Below are 18,649 nucleotides of genomic sequence, written 5' to 3'. Positions count from 1 at the left end.
ACGAAAACGACACATTTCACTGTACATAATGATGTACATATGATAATCTGCGTATCACTATGTTACTGTTGATGAAGGTACGCACTAAGACTAGAAGGGATATAAATGTGCAAAATGCAAGGTTTTCTTCTCCGGTGCAGCATCGAGATGGTGCATGCTGGAAAACGTCCATAAATGAGTGTGAACGGGACTGGGCTCAGCTTTGATGACTTTCAATCTCAACCAATGGCTATGAAACTTCACACAGGGCAACTTGGGCAAGGGCAGAAGTAAATTCAATGTCATTTACTGATATCCCACCCATGTCTAGCCATCTACCTGGGCACAGATTGCCGGAGATTTTTTTTTGATTGAACAGGTATGCTAATATCAGTATTATTATCAATACACCAACTCTCTAGGCTTGGCACTAAGATACCCAAAAATGTACGTTTTACTCCATGTTGAAAGTACAATTCCGCCAGGTATAAACACGGATTGAAAGTACCAGAGGCTCTTATTTTGAAAGGGATCACGTGCCATCTGTCTGCAGCAATAACAGGCGGTGTATCTAATCACAGATCCTGGGCCGAGAGCGGAGCGGCGTGCGCTTCGTTCCTTCCCCCAGGCGTAGCCGGTCCTGGCAATCGCAGACTCATCGCACAGTGCGTCGGAGCTTGGCGCGGCTCCCTTCATCACTGTCGAACCCAATCCACGTGAAAAGCTGGACCTGAGCTTTGCTTTGCGGCGGCATGTGACCCTTTCAAGCGGCCTTTCCAGTTTTTAAAAAAGAGGATCCCTTCTGAAGGTAAAGTGTTGCTCAGTTTCCATTCTGGAAATGAATTTCTGGTGTATGAACATGCACATACGCACAGACATAAATATGCATAGTAATATAAATCCTTATCTTGTTTTAAGTAAGAGCGGATTGTAGATGCATGTTTATAATAGATTCGATGTTACTTAAACCCCGTGAAAGGGTGACGCCTTTATCCCCCAGGAGTTGAAGGATCCGCTCTTTGAAATGAATTCTAGCATTTCCTGTACCGCGGAGTGGGTGTGCCTCCGTTTTATTTTAAAGAAACGGTCGATCGGACCTTCATTTTAAAAGAAATCCAGCATATGATTGTTTCATTATTACAGAAACAAAGCAATTCTCGAGCAAATCCTCTGAGTGTTTGCTGCTTTTTACAAATGGTGCAGGAGGGTTTTGTTTTAGGAACGGCAGACTAATTAGTGCCGTCGCTGAATGTTAGCAGTAATTCCCAGGAGTCCCAAATGTGCACCGGAAGACCCGCACGGGGTTCTCATCCAGAATTTATTATTCCCACTGAATGTGTTCAGAATGGTTGTAAACAGCCGGTCAAAATCAATCAAAGTGATCGGAAACGCCTAGAGTAACCTCCACTGGGGTGATAACTGATACCGAAACGAATTCAGAAAATGCTGTCTGCCTGTTCTGGTGGGGGTCGCAAAAGGCTTTCCTTTGGGCACCCGTGCCGTCTTACTGCTGCTGTTCCTTTTATATTGCCCGGGGAAAAGAGAAAGGAAGAGAGGTAGGCGGTGAACGGCCGAAAGGATCTGCATGGATACAAACTGCCGAATGAATGAGGGGCGGTCCTGCTTCCTATCTCTCTAGCCCCATTCTCCAGGCTTCTTAAAAAAAACAGATAAATACATAAACGCGTGTATATTGGTATCAGCATGTATTGTTCGAGTTGTGTCACTGATCTGCGCACAGCGACATCACCAATGTCCGTGTGGTCAGCTTGCGTTTATTGGGAGAGGTCAATTAGAGCAAAGAACTTTTTTTAACATGCGCCCGACAGATGTTCAACCTTCAACTTTCAATGTACTTGCAGCTATTAGTTATCCAACTACCAAGTAGTTCGTTTAATCCATTATTCTCAAAGCATAGAATATTATTTCCATCTGCTTGCAATACTTGACCCTGTGCGATCTGCTGTTCCCTAATCTGGCGGTGGCAGGAAAGTAAACCCTGCTCATTCTAGACTTCTTCCGGTCCGTTTCTCTTTTATCTTAAAGCCTGTTCGCTACTATCAGCCTTTGGAGTGAGTGAGTGAGTGAGTGTGTGTGTGTGTGTGTGTGTGTGTGTGTGTGTGTGTTGGGGGGGGGGGAAGAAAACTTTGTCCATGGTTTCTGATTCTATTGGTAGATGCTTCGCTTCTTCCGTAAGATGCAACTAAGAACCCAAGACCAATACAACTTTCTTGTCAATTTCCCGTCGCAATAGGTTGCTGAATATTCTCCGACGTGTTCGATAAATGAATAACAGTAAACTGCCTATATTCTGTTGTAGCCATGGTTAAACATCAGCCAATCCGTTTGTGTTCAGTTAGCATTTCTGACAATGAGATTTTTGTATCTCATTTTGGTATTTGTAATTTTAAGAGGCATTAATAATTCCCACATTATAATGTCTTTGAATGGGAAAGGTTGCTAGGTAACCAAGGAATATCAGTGCTTAATTGGATCCCAGTTCTTTGCAGCAGTGTCGATATCATAGTAAAACTATTCAGAATAATGATAAGATATAACTTTCAACACCTAAGCTCTTGGATGTTGTGCAGGTATTTTGCCTTGAACATGCCTAATACTGACAAAAGTAGTTTTCTGATGGTCACACATAAAAAAGCATAAGCAAACATTGGAATTTCACCTTCCTTATAGTCCCATGTAGATGAACTTTGAGCAATTTGGACTTAGAATTCCAATAGAAATATTTAGAAGAAAGAGTGTAATTTAGACAAATTCGCCGAACAGACCATTGACCAATATGGTAGTTGATGTCTACATATTTCCCATTTGCATTTTATTCTTCTGAATGGGACGCTCTTCGTTTTTCTTTCAAGTATCGAATATACAAAGGTCATTGTTTTGAGCTAATACACTGCCCCATTTACGCTCTGCATGTTCTACGAGCGTGTCATATATCTAAATATTTCTCACTCTTTGCCATTGGACTTGAAAAGTGATTACAAGTCTTACTGAGGGTAACTGACTAGGGAAAGTCCGCAGATTCTGGATATCCGAGCAGCGCACACGAAGTGCTGGAGGAACTCAGCAGGCCACGCAGCGTCTACGGAAAATAGTACGAATAGTCCTGCCGGAGGGTTTCGGCCCGAAACATCGACTGTCCTATTTTTCTAGATGCTGCCTGGCCTGTTGTGTTGCTTTTAACTGTTTTAACATCCGTAATCAGTGTCTAAGAGGCTATTTGTTGGCTGGACAAAGCAATTTCAGTATTCCTGAAAGACAACAAATGGTCCAATCCTCACTTTGTGTAGAAAGAGAGAAAACAAATCAGATCTCTGGCGTAATGTATGTAGAACAGATGATAAAATAACCCCATTTGAATATGCCTAAATCATTGGAATATATATTTTAGATTTTAAGATTTCAAAATGAAGGAAAACTGACTGGAAAATACGCCGAAGAAAGTAGAGCTTTAAAATTCAGAATTATTCTGAATAATTTGAAGTATTCTGGGAGTGTAAGATTATATGCGACATTAAACATGCCAAGCATGCAGTGTTTTACTGTTTAAGTCAGCAATGTTATTTCTCATCCTGTTGCATAGTTTAAAGAGGACTGTGGCTGCTCCAGATAGGCCCTGCCTTTGGGTGCCGCAGTGACGTTCAATAATTGGTAAACCCGTGGAAATAGATGAACCTTGACTTCATAAAATGCAGTAAATATAAGACCTTGTTAGTGACGGCAGTACGTGGAAAACAGAATCCGCGTGTTTGCCTGCCATTTGGATTGGGGGGAAAAGTGACAAAGAAACTGAATTGAAAGGTAGATGACAGGAGCTGAAACACCGTTTGAAGGCGGAAGGCAGAGGATTAGACATTCGACCGTAAATCTTAGCCTTAGTTTCAGGTGTTGACCGACTTATTTTGTGGCATTTTGTGCTTTATTTGTTTTGGAATACTGCAGCTCCCGCCCGCCCTCTCCGCCTCATTGCATAATTACTGTTTCACCTATTTGATTATTCGTGAAAAATTCTGTCCATTGAGATAAAGCCCGCAAAACAAAGCGTTGCCCAAGTCGTATCGCGTTGAATGGAAAATAGTTTATTTTTAGTGCTGACGGTGCGGATTTGATACGTGCTGCGCTCCATCGCGCTCTGCTGGGTTTCTCCTACCCGTGGAAGATTCATTAGCAGCACTGCCTCAGACTGAACAGGTCTTCGACCCTCGCTGCAGCATCCTGACGACCCGCACCGAGACGTAGCGTTGAAAATCACTGATGACGATAGTCAGCTCCCTGCTCATACCGAGCTCTCTAAACAAACCAGATACGTAACATCGCTGCATGGAGCGTGTCTCTGGTGTCTTTAATATCAGACAGAAACTCCCTCCAGCCCTTTCAGTCAGCAGAAAGCCGACTGCTTCGCTATCGATCCTGCCCATCCTTCAGCCGCGATGGGTTGTCAAGACTGAACGCAGCGCAGCCCGGCATAGAGGTTCGGCACTAAATACTCCACGCTGTGGTTTCGCAAGGTAATTGTTTATTTTTAAAAGCGTCTATAAGACAGGGTAGCGGTCTTCTGACAAGGGCAATGAGATGACACTGGACCTGCAGTGATTTCTAGTTTTATTTCGGTCTGTATCTTAAGAACAGAAACGATCCCCGAGGTATTCGGAATCTGTGAGACGAGAGGGTCCTGCACAGAAGCCCCCGTGTCTTTTTAGCCTTCGAAAGGCGAGCTGTAGCGGAATAGTCCCGTTTAACTGTTCACTGCATATGGTTCATATCTTGTGTTTATGAATTTTGACATTGGATAAACTGGTCACTGTTTTTCTATGTTGTTAAAAGATCGGTTTAGAAATGAGTTGAACGTATATAATATTCTTCCCTTTGACTCCAGGTGACGGTGTGAGCCAACCAACAAGATGCCGGAACAGAGCAATGATTACAGGGTGGTGGTGTTCGGAGCGGGAGGCGTGGGCAAGAGCTCGCTGGTGCTCCGGTTTGTCAAAGGGACCTTCCGGGAGAGCTACATCCCCACGATCGAAGACACTTACCGCCAGGTCATCAGTTGTGACAAGAGCATCTGCACTTTGCAGATCACTGACACCACGGGGAGTCACCAGTTCCCGGCCATGCAGCGCCTCTCCATCTCCAAAGGGCACGCCTTCATCCTCGTTTACTCCATCACAAGCAAACAGTCTTTGGAAGAACTGAAGCCCATCTACGAACAAGTATGCCAGATCAAGGGAGACGTGGAGAGCATCCCCATCATGCTGGTGGGGAACAAGTGCGACGACACGCTGAGGGAGGTGCAAGCCAGTGACGGCGAGTCCCAAGCCAAGCGGTGGAAGTGCGGCTTCATGGAGACCTCGGCCAAGACCAATCACAACGTGAAGGAGCTCTTCCAGGAACTGCTGAACCTGGAGAAGCGCAGGGCGGTGAGCCTGCAAATCGACGGGAAGAAATCGAAGCAGCAAAAGAGGACAGAGAAACTGAAGGGGAAGTGTGTCGTTATGTGAACTGCCACCAGCCCGTAGGCAACAGTCACAAAAAAAAACTCTGCACCGGGCAGATTCAACATAAAGAGAAGAAACTGACCCGGCGGCCGTCCGTGCGGCTTTATCTCAAAGACGAAACGTGTTGTCTTTTATTTTCATCAAGCCAAAATAAGTTTTAAGACATAAATGAAGTGTCCCCTTGCGGAACTATTAGGTTGCCCTGATGGAGGAGCTGTGTATTTCTATTAAATAGCAAAGTTTCTTCTTTTAAATGATCCGAATGCAACACGAGTATTTATATTTGAGTACAAAGCCACTAATTAAAGCACACTCATTTTGACGTGTTCAGTCACGGTTATTTTTATTTATTAAAGCATCGAGACGTATTCACTAACAAAGAGCACCTTATTAATGCAAACATATTCTAAAATAAGGTCCATGGACAAATATTTTTAAGATCAATGGACAAATAGTTTCAATCAATATAACTGGAAATGTCATAATAATGAACTATTGATTTAAGCTATTTATACAATAAATGCATTAACCTTGCATGACGTTTTAAATAAAACATATTCTAAAATCAGTGCTGATAACGTTTAATCCTGGTGAGTTTCTCTTTACAGCATTTTTTCCCCAATTTTATTCTTGTGGGTGAGGATTGGGTTTGTGGGGGTAACAATAAAACTGTAAAGTTACTGAATAGCACAGTGATCATGTACATCCAGTTCATTTTACATAGCGTCACTCAGTCTATAGATAAATAGCACCATGGATTTTTAAAATGCGGGCACCGTCTGTTATGCCTCCAAAGAGGAGGCTTGTGTGTCATTACGTTTTGTAAGCTCAATAACAAGAAGGGAGTAATAAGCATGAAGAAAATTTTTTACATCAAAGGGCGAAAGGCAGTAAATAGTTGATCAAATAGTGTCCAATACTTGTTGGAAGAAAGCTGGCAGAAGTTTAAATATATTTAAGCAAAGCATTGATCCGACTGAAGGGATATGATAATGAATTATTTTGTAGAGACGTATTGTTCCATTCGCTCCAAATTGAAATGTATGTTTTTTTTTCGGGAGCAACTGCTTGATATAGAAATAAAGCAAATGTATTAATTCTCTTAAGAATCATTGAAATATATTTCATTAATGTTATTTAAATGCCTGTACCTAAGTCATTTGTGCCTACAAGTTTTTACAGTCCTACGCTGTATATTTCACATTGACAATAAAATAGCTCACTTTGCCACAGGTATAATTGCGTGTGTGTGTTTCTTTTTCAAAGCATGGTTTAATTTCGATGCCACAGCAATATTCAGAGGATTCGCGAAATCTGACATGAAACGGAAGATACTGAGAATTCTCAACAGATAGGACCATAGAGTTAGTTAATGCTTCTCTGGTCTGGGACTTGAAATCACATCGACGAAACGTTGCAAATAAAATAGGTTAGAATAGCATAAAGCAAATAATAATAAGTTAAAACTTCGGCTTTGACGACAGGTTGACTTCCACAAAGACCAAGAGAACCAAAGGAACAAGTCATTGTTTGTAATAATTCTAGATGTGTCTTTTTTGAAAACGTGAAAAATACTCATTGATCCGGGATCTTTATTTGGGGCAGTTAGTATTCCCACTGCTGTCATTGTCACTAGGGTGACGGTGGGGGTTCATTCCAGCTACTGCCCTTTCAATTCAACGTACAAGTCTACGGAGGCATCAAATGATTTGGCACCATGGTCTCATGTGACTGACCAGTGACGTTTAGAAGCACGTGATTAAGTGAGGTGGCCGGTTGCGTTGCTTCTGATTTTTCCCGTCGTGTCCTTTGCAGTCGGTGGGAAAGAGGTTCACGCCGCTGATGAAGGTACGGGAACTGAAGCCTATTATGTGACGAACGCGATTAGACAACTGCAAAAAAAACCTTAAACTTATTATAAATCGTCTTTATTAAATAGGGATAGTTAGTTTTTAATCCATTTCTTTGTGACCCGTCACGGATTTATGATCGCTACAAATCATAATAGCGATGAGCCTAATTTTTAATAATATGTGGATGATTCACCCAAACTCCGAACCCCCTCAACATTCCCCTCCATCTCCTCATATCAATGCTTGGGACTTCTCGATACCTTCCATGTTTCGGTAATGCTGAAATCAAGCCTTCTGGCAGAGTTCTCTTGAATTTAGGAGTTGCTATAAAGGTTTGGAGTGTTAGAATGTTTGTGGACAGTTGCTTTATTTAAAGCGATTTTTTTTACACATTCACATAATTATTGGAGGGATCGGGACCTACATAAATTCCTAAAATAGTGTGGAAACATTCCAGAAACACTCAAGCTGATGTAGCTATGGCCATGCGTGTAAGGTGGTATAGAACTCAAACAAACAGATAGAACTCAATAGGTACCTGGAAAAAGTGAGATTCATTCTAATTTTTTTAAAAAAAAAGAACCAAACGTTGATGAACTTGTAAATAGATTGGGGTATAAAAGTGTAGAGAAAAGCAGGATTGGTTATAGACATGCTGGATCAGCATTATAATTATGAAAATAACCAAATTATTTTAAGACGCCTCTATTTTTGTTTAAGAAACCGATGGGCTGCTAAATGATCATCAGGTGTAATGCAAGTGAAATCTTTATTATTGATGACAGCGAGGTAGGAAATTTGTGTACATGTGGCATATAAAATTGTGTGAAAATCAATAAATTTAAAAAATACAGTTAGAGGATAACATACATTCTATGCGGCTTGAAGGAGAATATACTGTCAGTGGCGTCTTCACTAGGTGCAGGAGTGGAACCTGGTGTGGTCTTCTGCTGTAGCCCATCCACTTCAATTCTGCAGGTAATACGTTCAGAGATGCGCTTCTGCATACCACAGTTATAACACATAATTATTTGAATTCCTGTTGTCTTCCTGTCAGCTTGCACCAGTCTGCCTATTCTTCTCTGACCTCTCTAATTAATGAGGTGTTTTCAGCCACAGAACTGTTGCTCTCTGGATGTTTTTGGTTTTTCGTACCATTCTGTGTAAACTCTAGAGACCATCATGTGTGAAAATCCCAGATCAGCAGTTCTTGAGATACTCAAACTACCCAGTCTGGCACCAACTTTCATTCCATGATCATGTAGCTTCCCCATTTGGATATTTGATCTGAACAATGACTGAACCTCAACCATGTGTGGATGGTCGATGCATTGTATTTTAAGCACTGTGTTGCTGCCACATTATTGGCTGATTAGATATTTGTATGAATGAGCAGATATACAGGTGTCCCTAATAAAGTAGCCATTGAGAGTATATTAGCTTCAGAAACATGCTTACATGTGTATGTAAGTATTAAATGAGTAATTATTGGTGAGGCTAGAAAAGCAAAAAAAATTGTTTTAAGCTATTTTCACCAAAAGTTTCAAGGCAACATAATGTTATAAACAAGGATAAAAAAAATTACAGGATTACAAGATATTTAATTGAAAGATAAATCTTTATTTAGGTGTTAATTTGGTTAAATTGTGTTCAAAACATTTGCAGTTTGTACCTACCATTTCAGAAGACATTGAACTTATTTTAATATCAAAAGTAACAAACATGTTTCTGGGATTTAAGAAGTCTAAAATTTAAATAGAAATCACATTTTATAATCATTTGGAAAATAATTACAAAGAAACAGCATACTGTATTCAGGTACTTAGAACAATCATTTACTTTATAATGTCAAATAAGCAAGCTGTTTGAATTAATTTATGATTGTATAAGTGTATCGTTTATAAAGTACAATAAAAAAGTATTTAAAATGTAATCAGCAGACTTCAAGAAAATATTTAATGTCATAAAAACATATGAACAAATTTTGTCCATAACATTAGATAGCATTAGATAAAGAGTTAAATGCACAATGAACTTAAAAATTGATAGATTGAGTAGATAAACAGTAGATTATTACAAAAAGAATGATTAACAAAGTAAGAGCATAGGACAGCTGAAAGAATATGAAGGCATCATGAAGGCTATCATAGGACAAATTAATAAAAATGAAAATGTGATTGAATATTTCCATGGTTGTAGAGGATAGATTCACGAGTAATGGCAAGGAAATAAGCAATTTTGGCTGAGATTTACAGTTCAGGGGGAGATCAAGATGATCCCAATGAATTTTGTTGAACTGAAGGGAGCTAACTGAGAAACTGCCATGCAAATCCCAGGTCTTGTGTGCATTGCATCTACACATACTCAAAGTTAAAGAGAAACCAGATGCAAATATTTACACCTAATAAAAAAGCAGTGATGTAAGAAAACTTAGACAGTTTTGTTATTTTCTATACTGAAAGGAATGAATGTATATGTTTAAAGAATTAGAATAGAATTGATGGTGGAAATCTAATGGTGAATTGGGAAAAAACGCACAGAAACTAAAGCTATAATAGTAGTGCAGAATGCAAAAGAGAAGAACTTACTTGAAATGAATATAATTATACTGAAAAATAAAGTTTCCTGGAAACGTAATTGCAGTATCAGTAAGTAGAAAGGAAACCTAAACGATTCAATCTGCAGCATTTGCAGTTTGATTTTTTTCAGTAAAATATTCAATGTTGTCTCATAGTGCAAGAGGAATGTGTATAAAATCGCCATCAATGTTATTCAATAAGAAATACAATCATTTTATGATGAAAGAATGGCTGGTTAACTTTTGAAGGAGTTTAAAGAATCACTAATGCCCTTCTCAGGAAAACAGAATCTATAACTGGTAAGTTTCAATACTTCTAAAGAGATAAAAATTCTGTGGTAGGAGTGAATGGAATCTAAGTAATCAATACAATAGGTGATTTGGGGTCTTTAGATGTGGATTTTAGGTCACTTACAACTGCAAAGTACCACTTTACATATTTGTGCAAAATTTATATGATTGTTTCCCATCCAATTCGGTTTTATTTTGGTCCACTTTACTCTTTTTTTTTACAGTTCAGTTTCAAATCATACTCCAGGAATTGTTCAAGTAACGTAGGCAGGCACATCCTTGAAACACTGAAAAGGTAAAGATTAATTGTGTGTTTTATTTTACAGATTTTTTTCAAGAACTCAACTGCCTTTTCAGGTGAATGTAAAAAAAAATTGATTGAATGACTTAAAGTGAAATTTCTTTTCTACTAACACAGCCAAAAGAAAGTTAATAAGCCATTATTTCATTTGAGTTGGTTGTATTTACATATTGAATATCATTATATTTAGGTTTAATTAAGCTTAATTCAACTCCCAGGATTTGGTATTGCTGGAAAAGCTAGCATTTGTTTCCCGCCTCTGATCGCTCCAGAGATGGAGATTGTGAGCTGCCTTCTTTAATTACTGCAGCTTTTCTGGTGAAAATGTGCAGTTCGGCAGGCAGTGCCATGACCCTGCAATAGTGAAGGAACAGTGATATATTTACAAACCCAGGTGGTTTGAAACTTACAATGCTCCTGCTGTCCTTGACCTAGGTGATAGAAGTTGTAATTTGAAAGGTGCTGTCAATGTGGCCTGGGTGATTAACTGCAGAGTATTTTGCTGCTTAGGGCAGCTTTGTCATGCCAGTGAAGTAGGCTGCATTGTTCTAGATGGTGGTGAAATGGTTGAGAACTGTTGATGCTGTACTATTAAAACCAGTGAAGCCTGACATTTTATAGACAATAGACAATAGGTGCAGAAGTAGACCATTCGGCCCTTCGAGCCTGCACTGCCATTCTGAGATCATGGCTGATCATCTACTATCAATACCCGGTTCCTGCCTTGTCCCCATAACCCTTGATTCCCCTTTCCATAAGATACCTATCTAGCTCCTTCTTGAAAGCCTCCAGAGAATTGGCCTCCACTGCCTTCTGAGGCAGCGTGTTCCACACTTCTACAACTCTCTGGGAGAAGAAGTTCCTCCTCAACTCTGTCCTAAATGACTTACCCCTTATTCTTAAACCATGCCCTCTGGTACTGGACTCTCCCAGCATCTGGAAAATATTTCCTGCCTCTATCTTGTCCAATCCCTTAGTAATCTTATATGTCTCAATCAGATCCCCCCTCAATCTTCTTAATTCCAGCGTGTACAAGCCCAGTCTCTCTAACCTCTCTGCGTAAGACAGTCTGGACATCCTAGGAATTAACCTAGTGAACCTACGCTGCACCTCCTCCACAGCCAGGATGTCCTTCCTTAACCCTGGAGACCAAAACTGCACACAGTACTCCAGGTATGGTCTCACCAGGGCCCTGTACAAATGCAAAAGGATTTCCTTGCTCTTGTACTCAATTCTCTTTGTAATAAAGGCCAACATTCCATTAGCCTTCTTCACTGCCTGCTGCACTTGCTCATTCACCTTCAGAGACTGATGAACAAGTACTCCTAGATCTCTTTGTATTTCTCTCTTACCTAACTCCACACCGTTCAGGTAATGATCTGCCTTCCTGTTCTTGCTCCCAAAGTGAATAACCTCTCACTTATTCACATTGAACGCCACCTGCCAAGTTTCTGCCCACTCACCCAGCCTATCCAAGTCACCTTGAATTCTCCTAACATCCTCATCACATGTCACACTGCCACCCAGCTTAGTATCATCAGCAAACTTGCTGATGTTATTCACAATGCATTCCTCTAAATCATTGACGTAAATCGTAAACAGCTGTGGTCGCATTACCGAGCCCTGTGGCACCCCACTAGTTACCACCTGCCATTCTGAGAAACACCAATTCACTGCTACCCTTTGCTTTTTAACTGCCAACCAGTTTTCTATCCATGTCAATATCCTCCCCCCAATGCCAAGAGCTCTGATTTTACCCACCAATCTCCTATGTGGTACCTTATCGAATGCCTTCTGAAAGTCAAGGTACACCACATCCACTGGATCTCCCATGTCTATCTTCTTGGTTACATCCTCGAAAAACTCCAATAGATTAGTCAAGCATGATTTGCCCTTGGTAAATCCATGCTGGCTCGGCCCAATCCTATCACTGCTATCAAGATATGCCGCTATTTCATCTTTAATAATGGACTCTAGCATCTTCCCCACTACTGATGTTAGGCTAACAGGGCGATAGTTCTCTGTTTTCTCCCTCCCTCCTTTCTTAAAAAGTGGGATAACATTAGCCATTCACCAATCCTCAGGAACTGATCCTGAATCTAAGGAACATTGGAAAATGATCACCAATGCATCCGCAATTTCCAGAGCCACCTCCTTTAGTACCCTAGGATGCAGACCATCTGGACCTGGGGATTTGTTAGCCTTCAGTCCCATCAGTCTACTCATCACCGTTTCCTTCCTAATATCAATCTTTTTCAGTTCCTCTGTTACCCTATGTCCTTGGCCCATCCATACATCTGGGAGATTGCTTGTATCTTCCCTAGTGAAGACAGATCCAAAGTACTTATTAAATTTGTCTGCCATTTCTCTGTTTCCCATAACAATTTCTCCTAATTCATTCTTCAAGGGCCTAACATTGTTCTTAACTATCTTCCTTCTCTTCACATACCTAAAAAAAACTTTTGCTATCCTCTGTGTATTCCTAGCTAGCTTGCATTCATACCTCATTTTTTCTCCCCGTATAGCCTTTTTAGTTAAGTTCTGTTGCTCCTTAAAAATTTCCCAATCATCCATCTTCCCACTCACCTTAACTCTGTTATACTTCTTTTTTAATGCTATGCTATCTCTGACTTCCTTTGTCAACCACTGTGGCCACTTTCCCCCCTTTGAATCCTTCCTTCTCCTGGGGATGAACTGACTTTTCACCTTGTGCATTATTCCCAAGAATACCTGCCATTGCTGTTCCACTGTCTTTTCTGCTAGGATATCCGACCAGTCAACTTTGGCCAGCTCCTCCCTCATGGCTCCATAGTCTCCTTTGTTCAACTGCAATACTGACACTTCTGATCTGCCCTTATCCCTCTCAACTTGCAGATAAAAACTTATCATATTATGGTCACTACCTCCTAATGGCTCCTTTTGTTCAAGATCACTTATCAAATCCTGTTCATTGCACAACACTAAATCCAGAATAGCCTTATCCCTGGTCAGCTCTCATACAAGCTTCTCCAAAAATGCATCCCGTAGGCACTCTACAAACTCCCTATCCTGGGGTCCAGTACCAACCTGATTTTCCCAGTTCACCTGCATGTTGAAATCCCCCATAACTACTGCGACATTTCCTTTGCCGCATGCCATTGTTAACTCCCTATTCAACTTGCACCCAATATCCATGCTACTGTTTGGGGGCCTGTAGATAACACCTATTAGGGTCTTTTTGCCCTTACCGTTCCTCAGTTCTATCCACACCGATTCTACTTCTCCTGATTCTATGTTCCCCCTTGCAAGGGACTGAATCGTATTCCTCACCAACAGCGCCACCCCACCCCCTCTGCCCACCTTTCTATCCCTTCGATAGCACGTATACCCTTGTACATTCAATTCCCAGGTCTGATCCCCCTGCAGCCATGTCTCCGTTATCCCAACAACATCATAGTTACCCATTCGCACCTGAGCTCATCCGCCTTACTTCTGACACTTCGTGCATTCAGATATAGAATTTTTAACCCATTTCTCCTCTCTCTGTTTAAATCGCCTATTGTGCATAATCCAGCTCCCCGAACTCTCACCAGGCTATACGCCCCTTGAATTTTGTTGTCCTTCTTAAATTTACTTACTCTTTCTGCACATTTAACTCCATGCTCCGTCAGACCATCCCTCTGCACATGTATCCTCCTTATCACTCGTTCTGCCTCACCTTTCTCTACTTCACACTTAATATTCCGGAACCGTGTAGTCCCCACCTGTCCTTTATACTTCATCTCGCTATCCTCTCTCAATTTCTGGATCCCTGCCCCCTGCAAATTTAGTTTAAAGCCCCCCCAAGCAGCACTAGCAAACTTTCCTGCAAGAATGTTAGTACCCCTCCAGTTCAAGTGTAAACGGTCCCGTCGGAACAGATCCCACCTTCCCTGGAACAAAGCCCAATTATCTAAAAACCTGAAGCCCTCCCTCCTGCACCATCCTCTCAGCCACGTATTGATCTGTATAATCCTCCTGTTCCTCGCCTCAGTCACACGTGGCACAGGTAGCAATCCTGAGATTGTTACCCTGGAGGTCCTGCCCTTCAGCTTTGCATCTAATTCCTTGAACTCACTACACAGGACCCCCTCATTCTTCCTACCCACGTCGTTGATGGACCACAACATCTGGATTCTTGCCCTCCCTCTCAAGAATAACCTGCACCCGATCTGAGATGTCCTGGACCCCAGCACCTGGGAGGCAACATACCATCTGAGACTCCCGATCTCCCCCACAAAATCTCCTATCTGCCCCCCTGACTATAGAATCCTCTATCACTACTGCTGTCCTCTCTTCCCTCCTCCCCTTCTGAGACGAGGGTCCAACCTCAGTGCCAGAGACAGGACCACTGCAACTTGTTCCTTGTTTTGACTTGTATTTTCTAGGTACTGGAGAAGCCTTGGGATGTAAGGAGTTGAGTAACTTGGTGCAGAAGTCCCAGCTTCTGATCTTCTCTAGTAGTCATGCTATTTATGAGGTTTGGGAAACTGAGCAGGTCAGGCAGCATCTACGGAGAGGAATAAACAATCACAATATGCTGGAGGGGCTCAGCAGACCAGACAGCATCTATGGAAAAGAGCAAACAGTCAACATTTTGCGCCGAGATCCTTCATCGGGACTTCTTTCTTCCTAGTCCCGTTGAAGGGTTTTGGCCCGAAACGTCGACGGTTTACTCTTTTCCATAGATGCAGCCTGGCTTGCTGAATTCCTCCAGCATTTGTGTGTGTTGCTTGGATTTCCTGCAACTGCAGGTCTTCTCGTCTCAAGAATAAACCATCAACATTTTGGTTTGAGACCCTTCATCAGGATTGGAGAGGAGGGGGCAAGAAGCCGGAATAAGAAGGTGAGGGAAGGGAAAGAGTACAAGCTGGCAGGTGATAGGTGAAGACAAGCGAGGGGGAAGGTGTGTGGGTGGGGGAGGGGGATTGAAATGAGAAGCTGGGAGGTGATAGGTGGAAGGCATAGAGCACGAGTCCCCAACCTTTTTTGCACCGCGGACCGGTTTAATATTGACAATATTCTTGCGGACCGGCCGACAGGGGGTGGTGTTCAAGTTCAACAGTGCATGATGGAATGAGGAAAGGTGCAGCTGACTCATATCATTCCATATCGCCAAATCATATCGTTTCCTCGCGGCCTGGTAGCACATCTTTGCAGCCCGGTGGTTGGGGACCACTGGCGTAAAGGGCTGAAGAAGAAGAAGAAGAAGAGAACAGTGGATTATGGGAGAAAGGGAAAGAGGAGCACCAGAGGGTCAGGGGGTAGCTATGGACAAGCGAGGAGAAGTGAAGGGGTAAGAAGGAAGTCAGAATGGGAAATGTAAAAGAAGGGGGAAGGAGGAAGAATTTACCAGAAATTAGAGAAATCAATGTTTATGCTGTTAGATTGGAGGCTACACAGATGGAATATGAGGTGTTGCTCCTCCAACCTGAGGGTGGCCTCATCATGAATGCAGAGGAGGCCATGGACTGGCATGTCAGAATGGGAATGGGAAGTTGAACTGAAATGAGTGGTCACTAGGAAATCTTGCCTTTTTTGGTGGAACGAGCTGTTTATGTGGCTGGAGGAAGGTGCCTGATGAAGCAGTCCCCCAATTTACGTCGAGAATCACTGATGTAGAGGAATCAGAATCAGGTTTATTATCACCGGCATGTGACGTGAAATTTCTTAACTTAGTAGCAGCAGTTCAATGTAATACATAATATAGAAGGGGGGGGGGGGGGGAAATAAATAAATAAATCTTATTCAGGAACGTAAACACTAAGAATTCTGCAGATGCTGGAAATTCAAGCAACACACATCAAAGTTGCTGGTGAACGCAGCAGGCCAGGCAGCTTCTCTAGGAAGAGGTACAGTCGACGTTTCAGGCCGAGACCCTTCGTCAGGACTAACTGAAGGAAGAGCTAGTAAGAGATTTGAAAGTGGAAGGGGGAGGGGGAGATCCAAAATGATAGGAGAAGACAGGAGGGGGAGGAATGGAGCCAAGAGCTGGACAGGTGATTGGCAAAAGGGATATGAGAGGATCATGGGACATGAGGCCCAGGGAGAAGGAAAAGGGGGAGGGGGGGAAAACCCAGAGGATAGGCAAGGGGTATAGTCAAAGGGACAGAAGGAGAAAAAGGAGAGAGAGAGAGAGAGAGAAAGAATGTGTGTACAGTATATAAATAAATAACGGATGGGGTACGAGGGGGAGGTGGGGCATTAGCAGAAGTTAGAGAAGTCAATGTTCATGCCATCAGGTTGGAGGATACCCAGACGGAATATAAGGTGTTGTTCCTCCAACCTGAGTGTGGCTTCATCTTTACAGTAGAGGAGGCTGTGGATAGACATGTCAGAATGGGAATGGGATGTGGAATTAAAATGTGTGGCCACTGGGAGATCCTGCTTTCTCTGGCGGACAGAGCGTAGGTGTTCAGCAAAATGATCTCCCAGTCTGTGTCGGGTCTTGCCAATATATAGAAGGCCACATCAGGAGCACCAGACACAGTATATCACCCCAGCCAACTCACAGGTGAAGTGTCACCTCACCTGGAAGGACTGTCTGGGGCCCTGAATGGTGGTAAGGGAGGAAGTGTAAGGGCATGTGTAGCACTTGTTCCGCTTACTCAATAAATCTTATTCAGTATACTTTATACAGTATACGTATATTGAATAGATTAAAAATCATGCAGAAACAGAAATACTGTACATTTTTTAGAAAGTGAGGTAGTGTCCAAGGGTTCAATGTCAATTTAGGAATTGGATGGCAGAGGGGAAGAAGCTGTTCCTGAATCCCTGAGTCTGTGCCTTTAGGCTTCTGTATCTCTAACCTGGTGGTAACAGTGAGAAAAGGGCATGCCCTGGGTGCTGGAGGTACTTAGTAATGGATGCTGCCTTTCTGAGACACCGCTCCTTTGTAGGCTAGTACCCAAGATGGAGCTGACTAAATTTATAACCCTCTGCAGCTTCTTTTGGTCCTGTGCAGTAGCTTCTCCCCCCCCGCCCCCACCATACCAAACAGTGATGCAGCCTGTCAGAATGCCCTGCACGGTACATCTATAGAAGTTTTTGAGGGTATTTGTTGACATACCAAATCTCTTCAAACTCCTAATAAAGTATAGCCACTGTCTTACCTTCTTTATAACTGCATTAATATGTTGGGACCAGGTTAGATCCTCAGAGATCTTGACACCCAGGAGCTTGAAGCTGCTCACTCTCTCCACTTCTGATCCCTCTATGAGGATTGCTATGTGTTCCTTCATCTTACCCTTCCTGAAGTCCACAATCAGCTCTTTAATCTTACTGACGTTGAGTGCCAGGTTGTTGCTGCGGCACCATTCCATTAGTTGGCATATCTCACTCATTAACGCCCTCTCATCACCACCTGAGATTCTACCAATAATGGTTGTATCGTCAGCAAATTTATAGATGGTATTTGAGCTATGCCTAGCCACACAGTCATGGGTATAGAGAAAGTAGAGCAGTGGGCTAAGCACACACCCCTGAGGTGCACCAGTGTTGCAAGGAGGATATGTTATCATCAATCCGTACAGATTATGGTCTTCCAGTTAGGAAGTTGAGGATGCAATTGCAGAGGGAGGTATGGAGGCCCAGGTTCTGCAACTTCTCAATCAGGATTGTGGGAATGATGGTATTAAATGCTGAGCTATAGTCGATGAACAGCATCCTGACGTAAGTGTTTGTGTTGTCCAGGTGGTCTAAAGCCATGTAGCGAACCATTGAGATTGCATCTGCCGTCGACCTCTTGTGGGGATAGGCAAATTGCAACGGGTTCAGGTTCTTGCTGAGGCAGGAGTTCAGTCTAGTTATGACCAACCTCTCAAAGCATTTCATCACTGTGGGTGTGAGTGCTACTGGGTGATAGTCATTAAGGCAGCTCACGTTATCCTTCTTAGGCACTGGTATAATTGTTGCCTTTTGGAAGCATCTGGGAACTTCTGCCCGTAGCAGTGAGAGGTTGAATATATCCTGAATACTCCCACCAGTTGGCTGGAACATTAACTGTTTATTCCTTTCCATAGATTCTATCTGACCTGCTGAGTTACTCTAGCATTTTCTGTAAGTTCCTCTGGAGTTTCAGCAGCTGAAAAATGTCTTGTGTTTCTATTTATAG

At 42.3% G+C, this 18,649-nt stretch overlaps 1 protein-coding gene and 1 pseudogene across 5 annotated transcripts; both read left to right on the top strand.

Annotated features, from left to right (window-relative positions):
• The first annotated feature begins 575 nt into the window (after positions 1-575).
• Positions 576-6,720, top strand: LOC134357575 (GTP-binding protein Di-Ras2). Of its 5 annotated transcripts, none has more exons than XM_063069199.1 (2): positions 576-787; positions 4,874-6,720. In XM_063069199.1, the coding sequence occupies exon 2, from the start codon at positions 4,899-4,901 to the stop codon at positions 5,493-5,495; it is 597 nt and encodes a 198-aa protein (XP_062925269.1). In that variant the 5' UTR covers positions 576-787; positions 4,874-4,898; the 3' UTR covers positions 5,496-6,720. The 5 variants fall into 5 exon arrangements, with proteins under 5 accessions (XP_062925269.1, XP_062925268.1, XP_062925271.1 ...); XM_063069198.1 differs by lacking the exon at positions 576-787 and adding an exon at positions 3,950-4,505; XM_063069201.1 differs by lacking the exon at positions 576-787 and adding an exon at positions 4,546-4,607.
• Positions 6,721-7,332: 612 nt separating this feature from the next.
• The window catches only part of LOC134357392 (ferritin, middle subunit-like), an 89,803-nt pseudogene continuing 78,486 nt past the window's right edge, over positions 7,333-18,649 (top strand).

The sequence above is a fragment of the Mobula hypostoma genome, chromosome 16 (assembly GCF_963921235.1).
Source record: "Mobula hypostoma chromosome 16, sMobHyp1.1, whole genome shotgun sequence".
Classification (NCBI taxonomy): Eukaryota; Metazoa; Chordata; class Chondrichthyes; order Myliobatiformes; family Myliobatidae; genus Mobula; species Mobula hypostoma.
The sequence above is the reverse complement of the archived record's forward strand: the minus strand, read 5'-3'. Positions and strand labels throughout refer to the sequence as shown.

Coding starts and splice junctions, on each gene's coding strand:
- LOC134357575 (XM_063069199.1), top strand. CDS start 4,899: ATGCCGGAACAGAGCAATGATTACAGGGTGGTGGTGTTCGGAGCGGGA.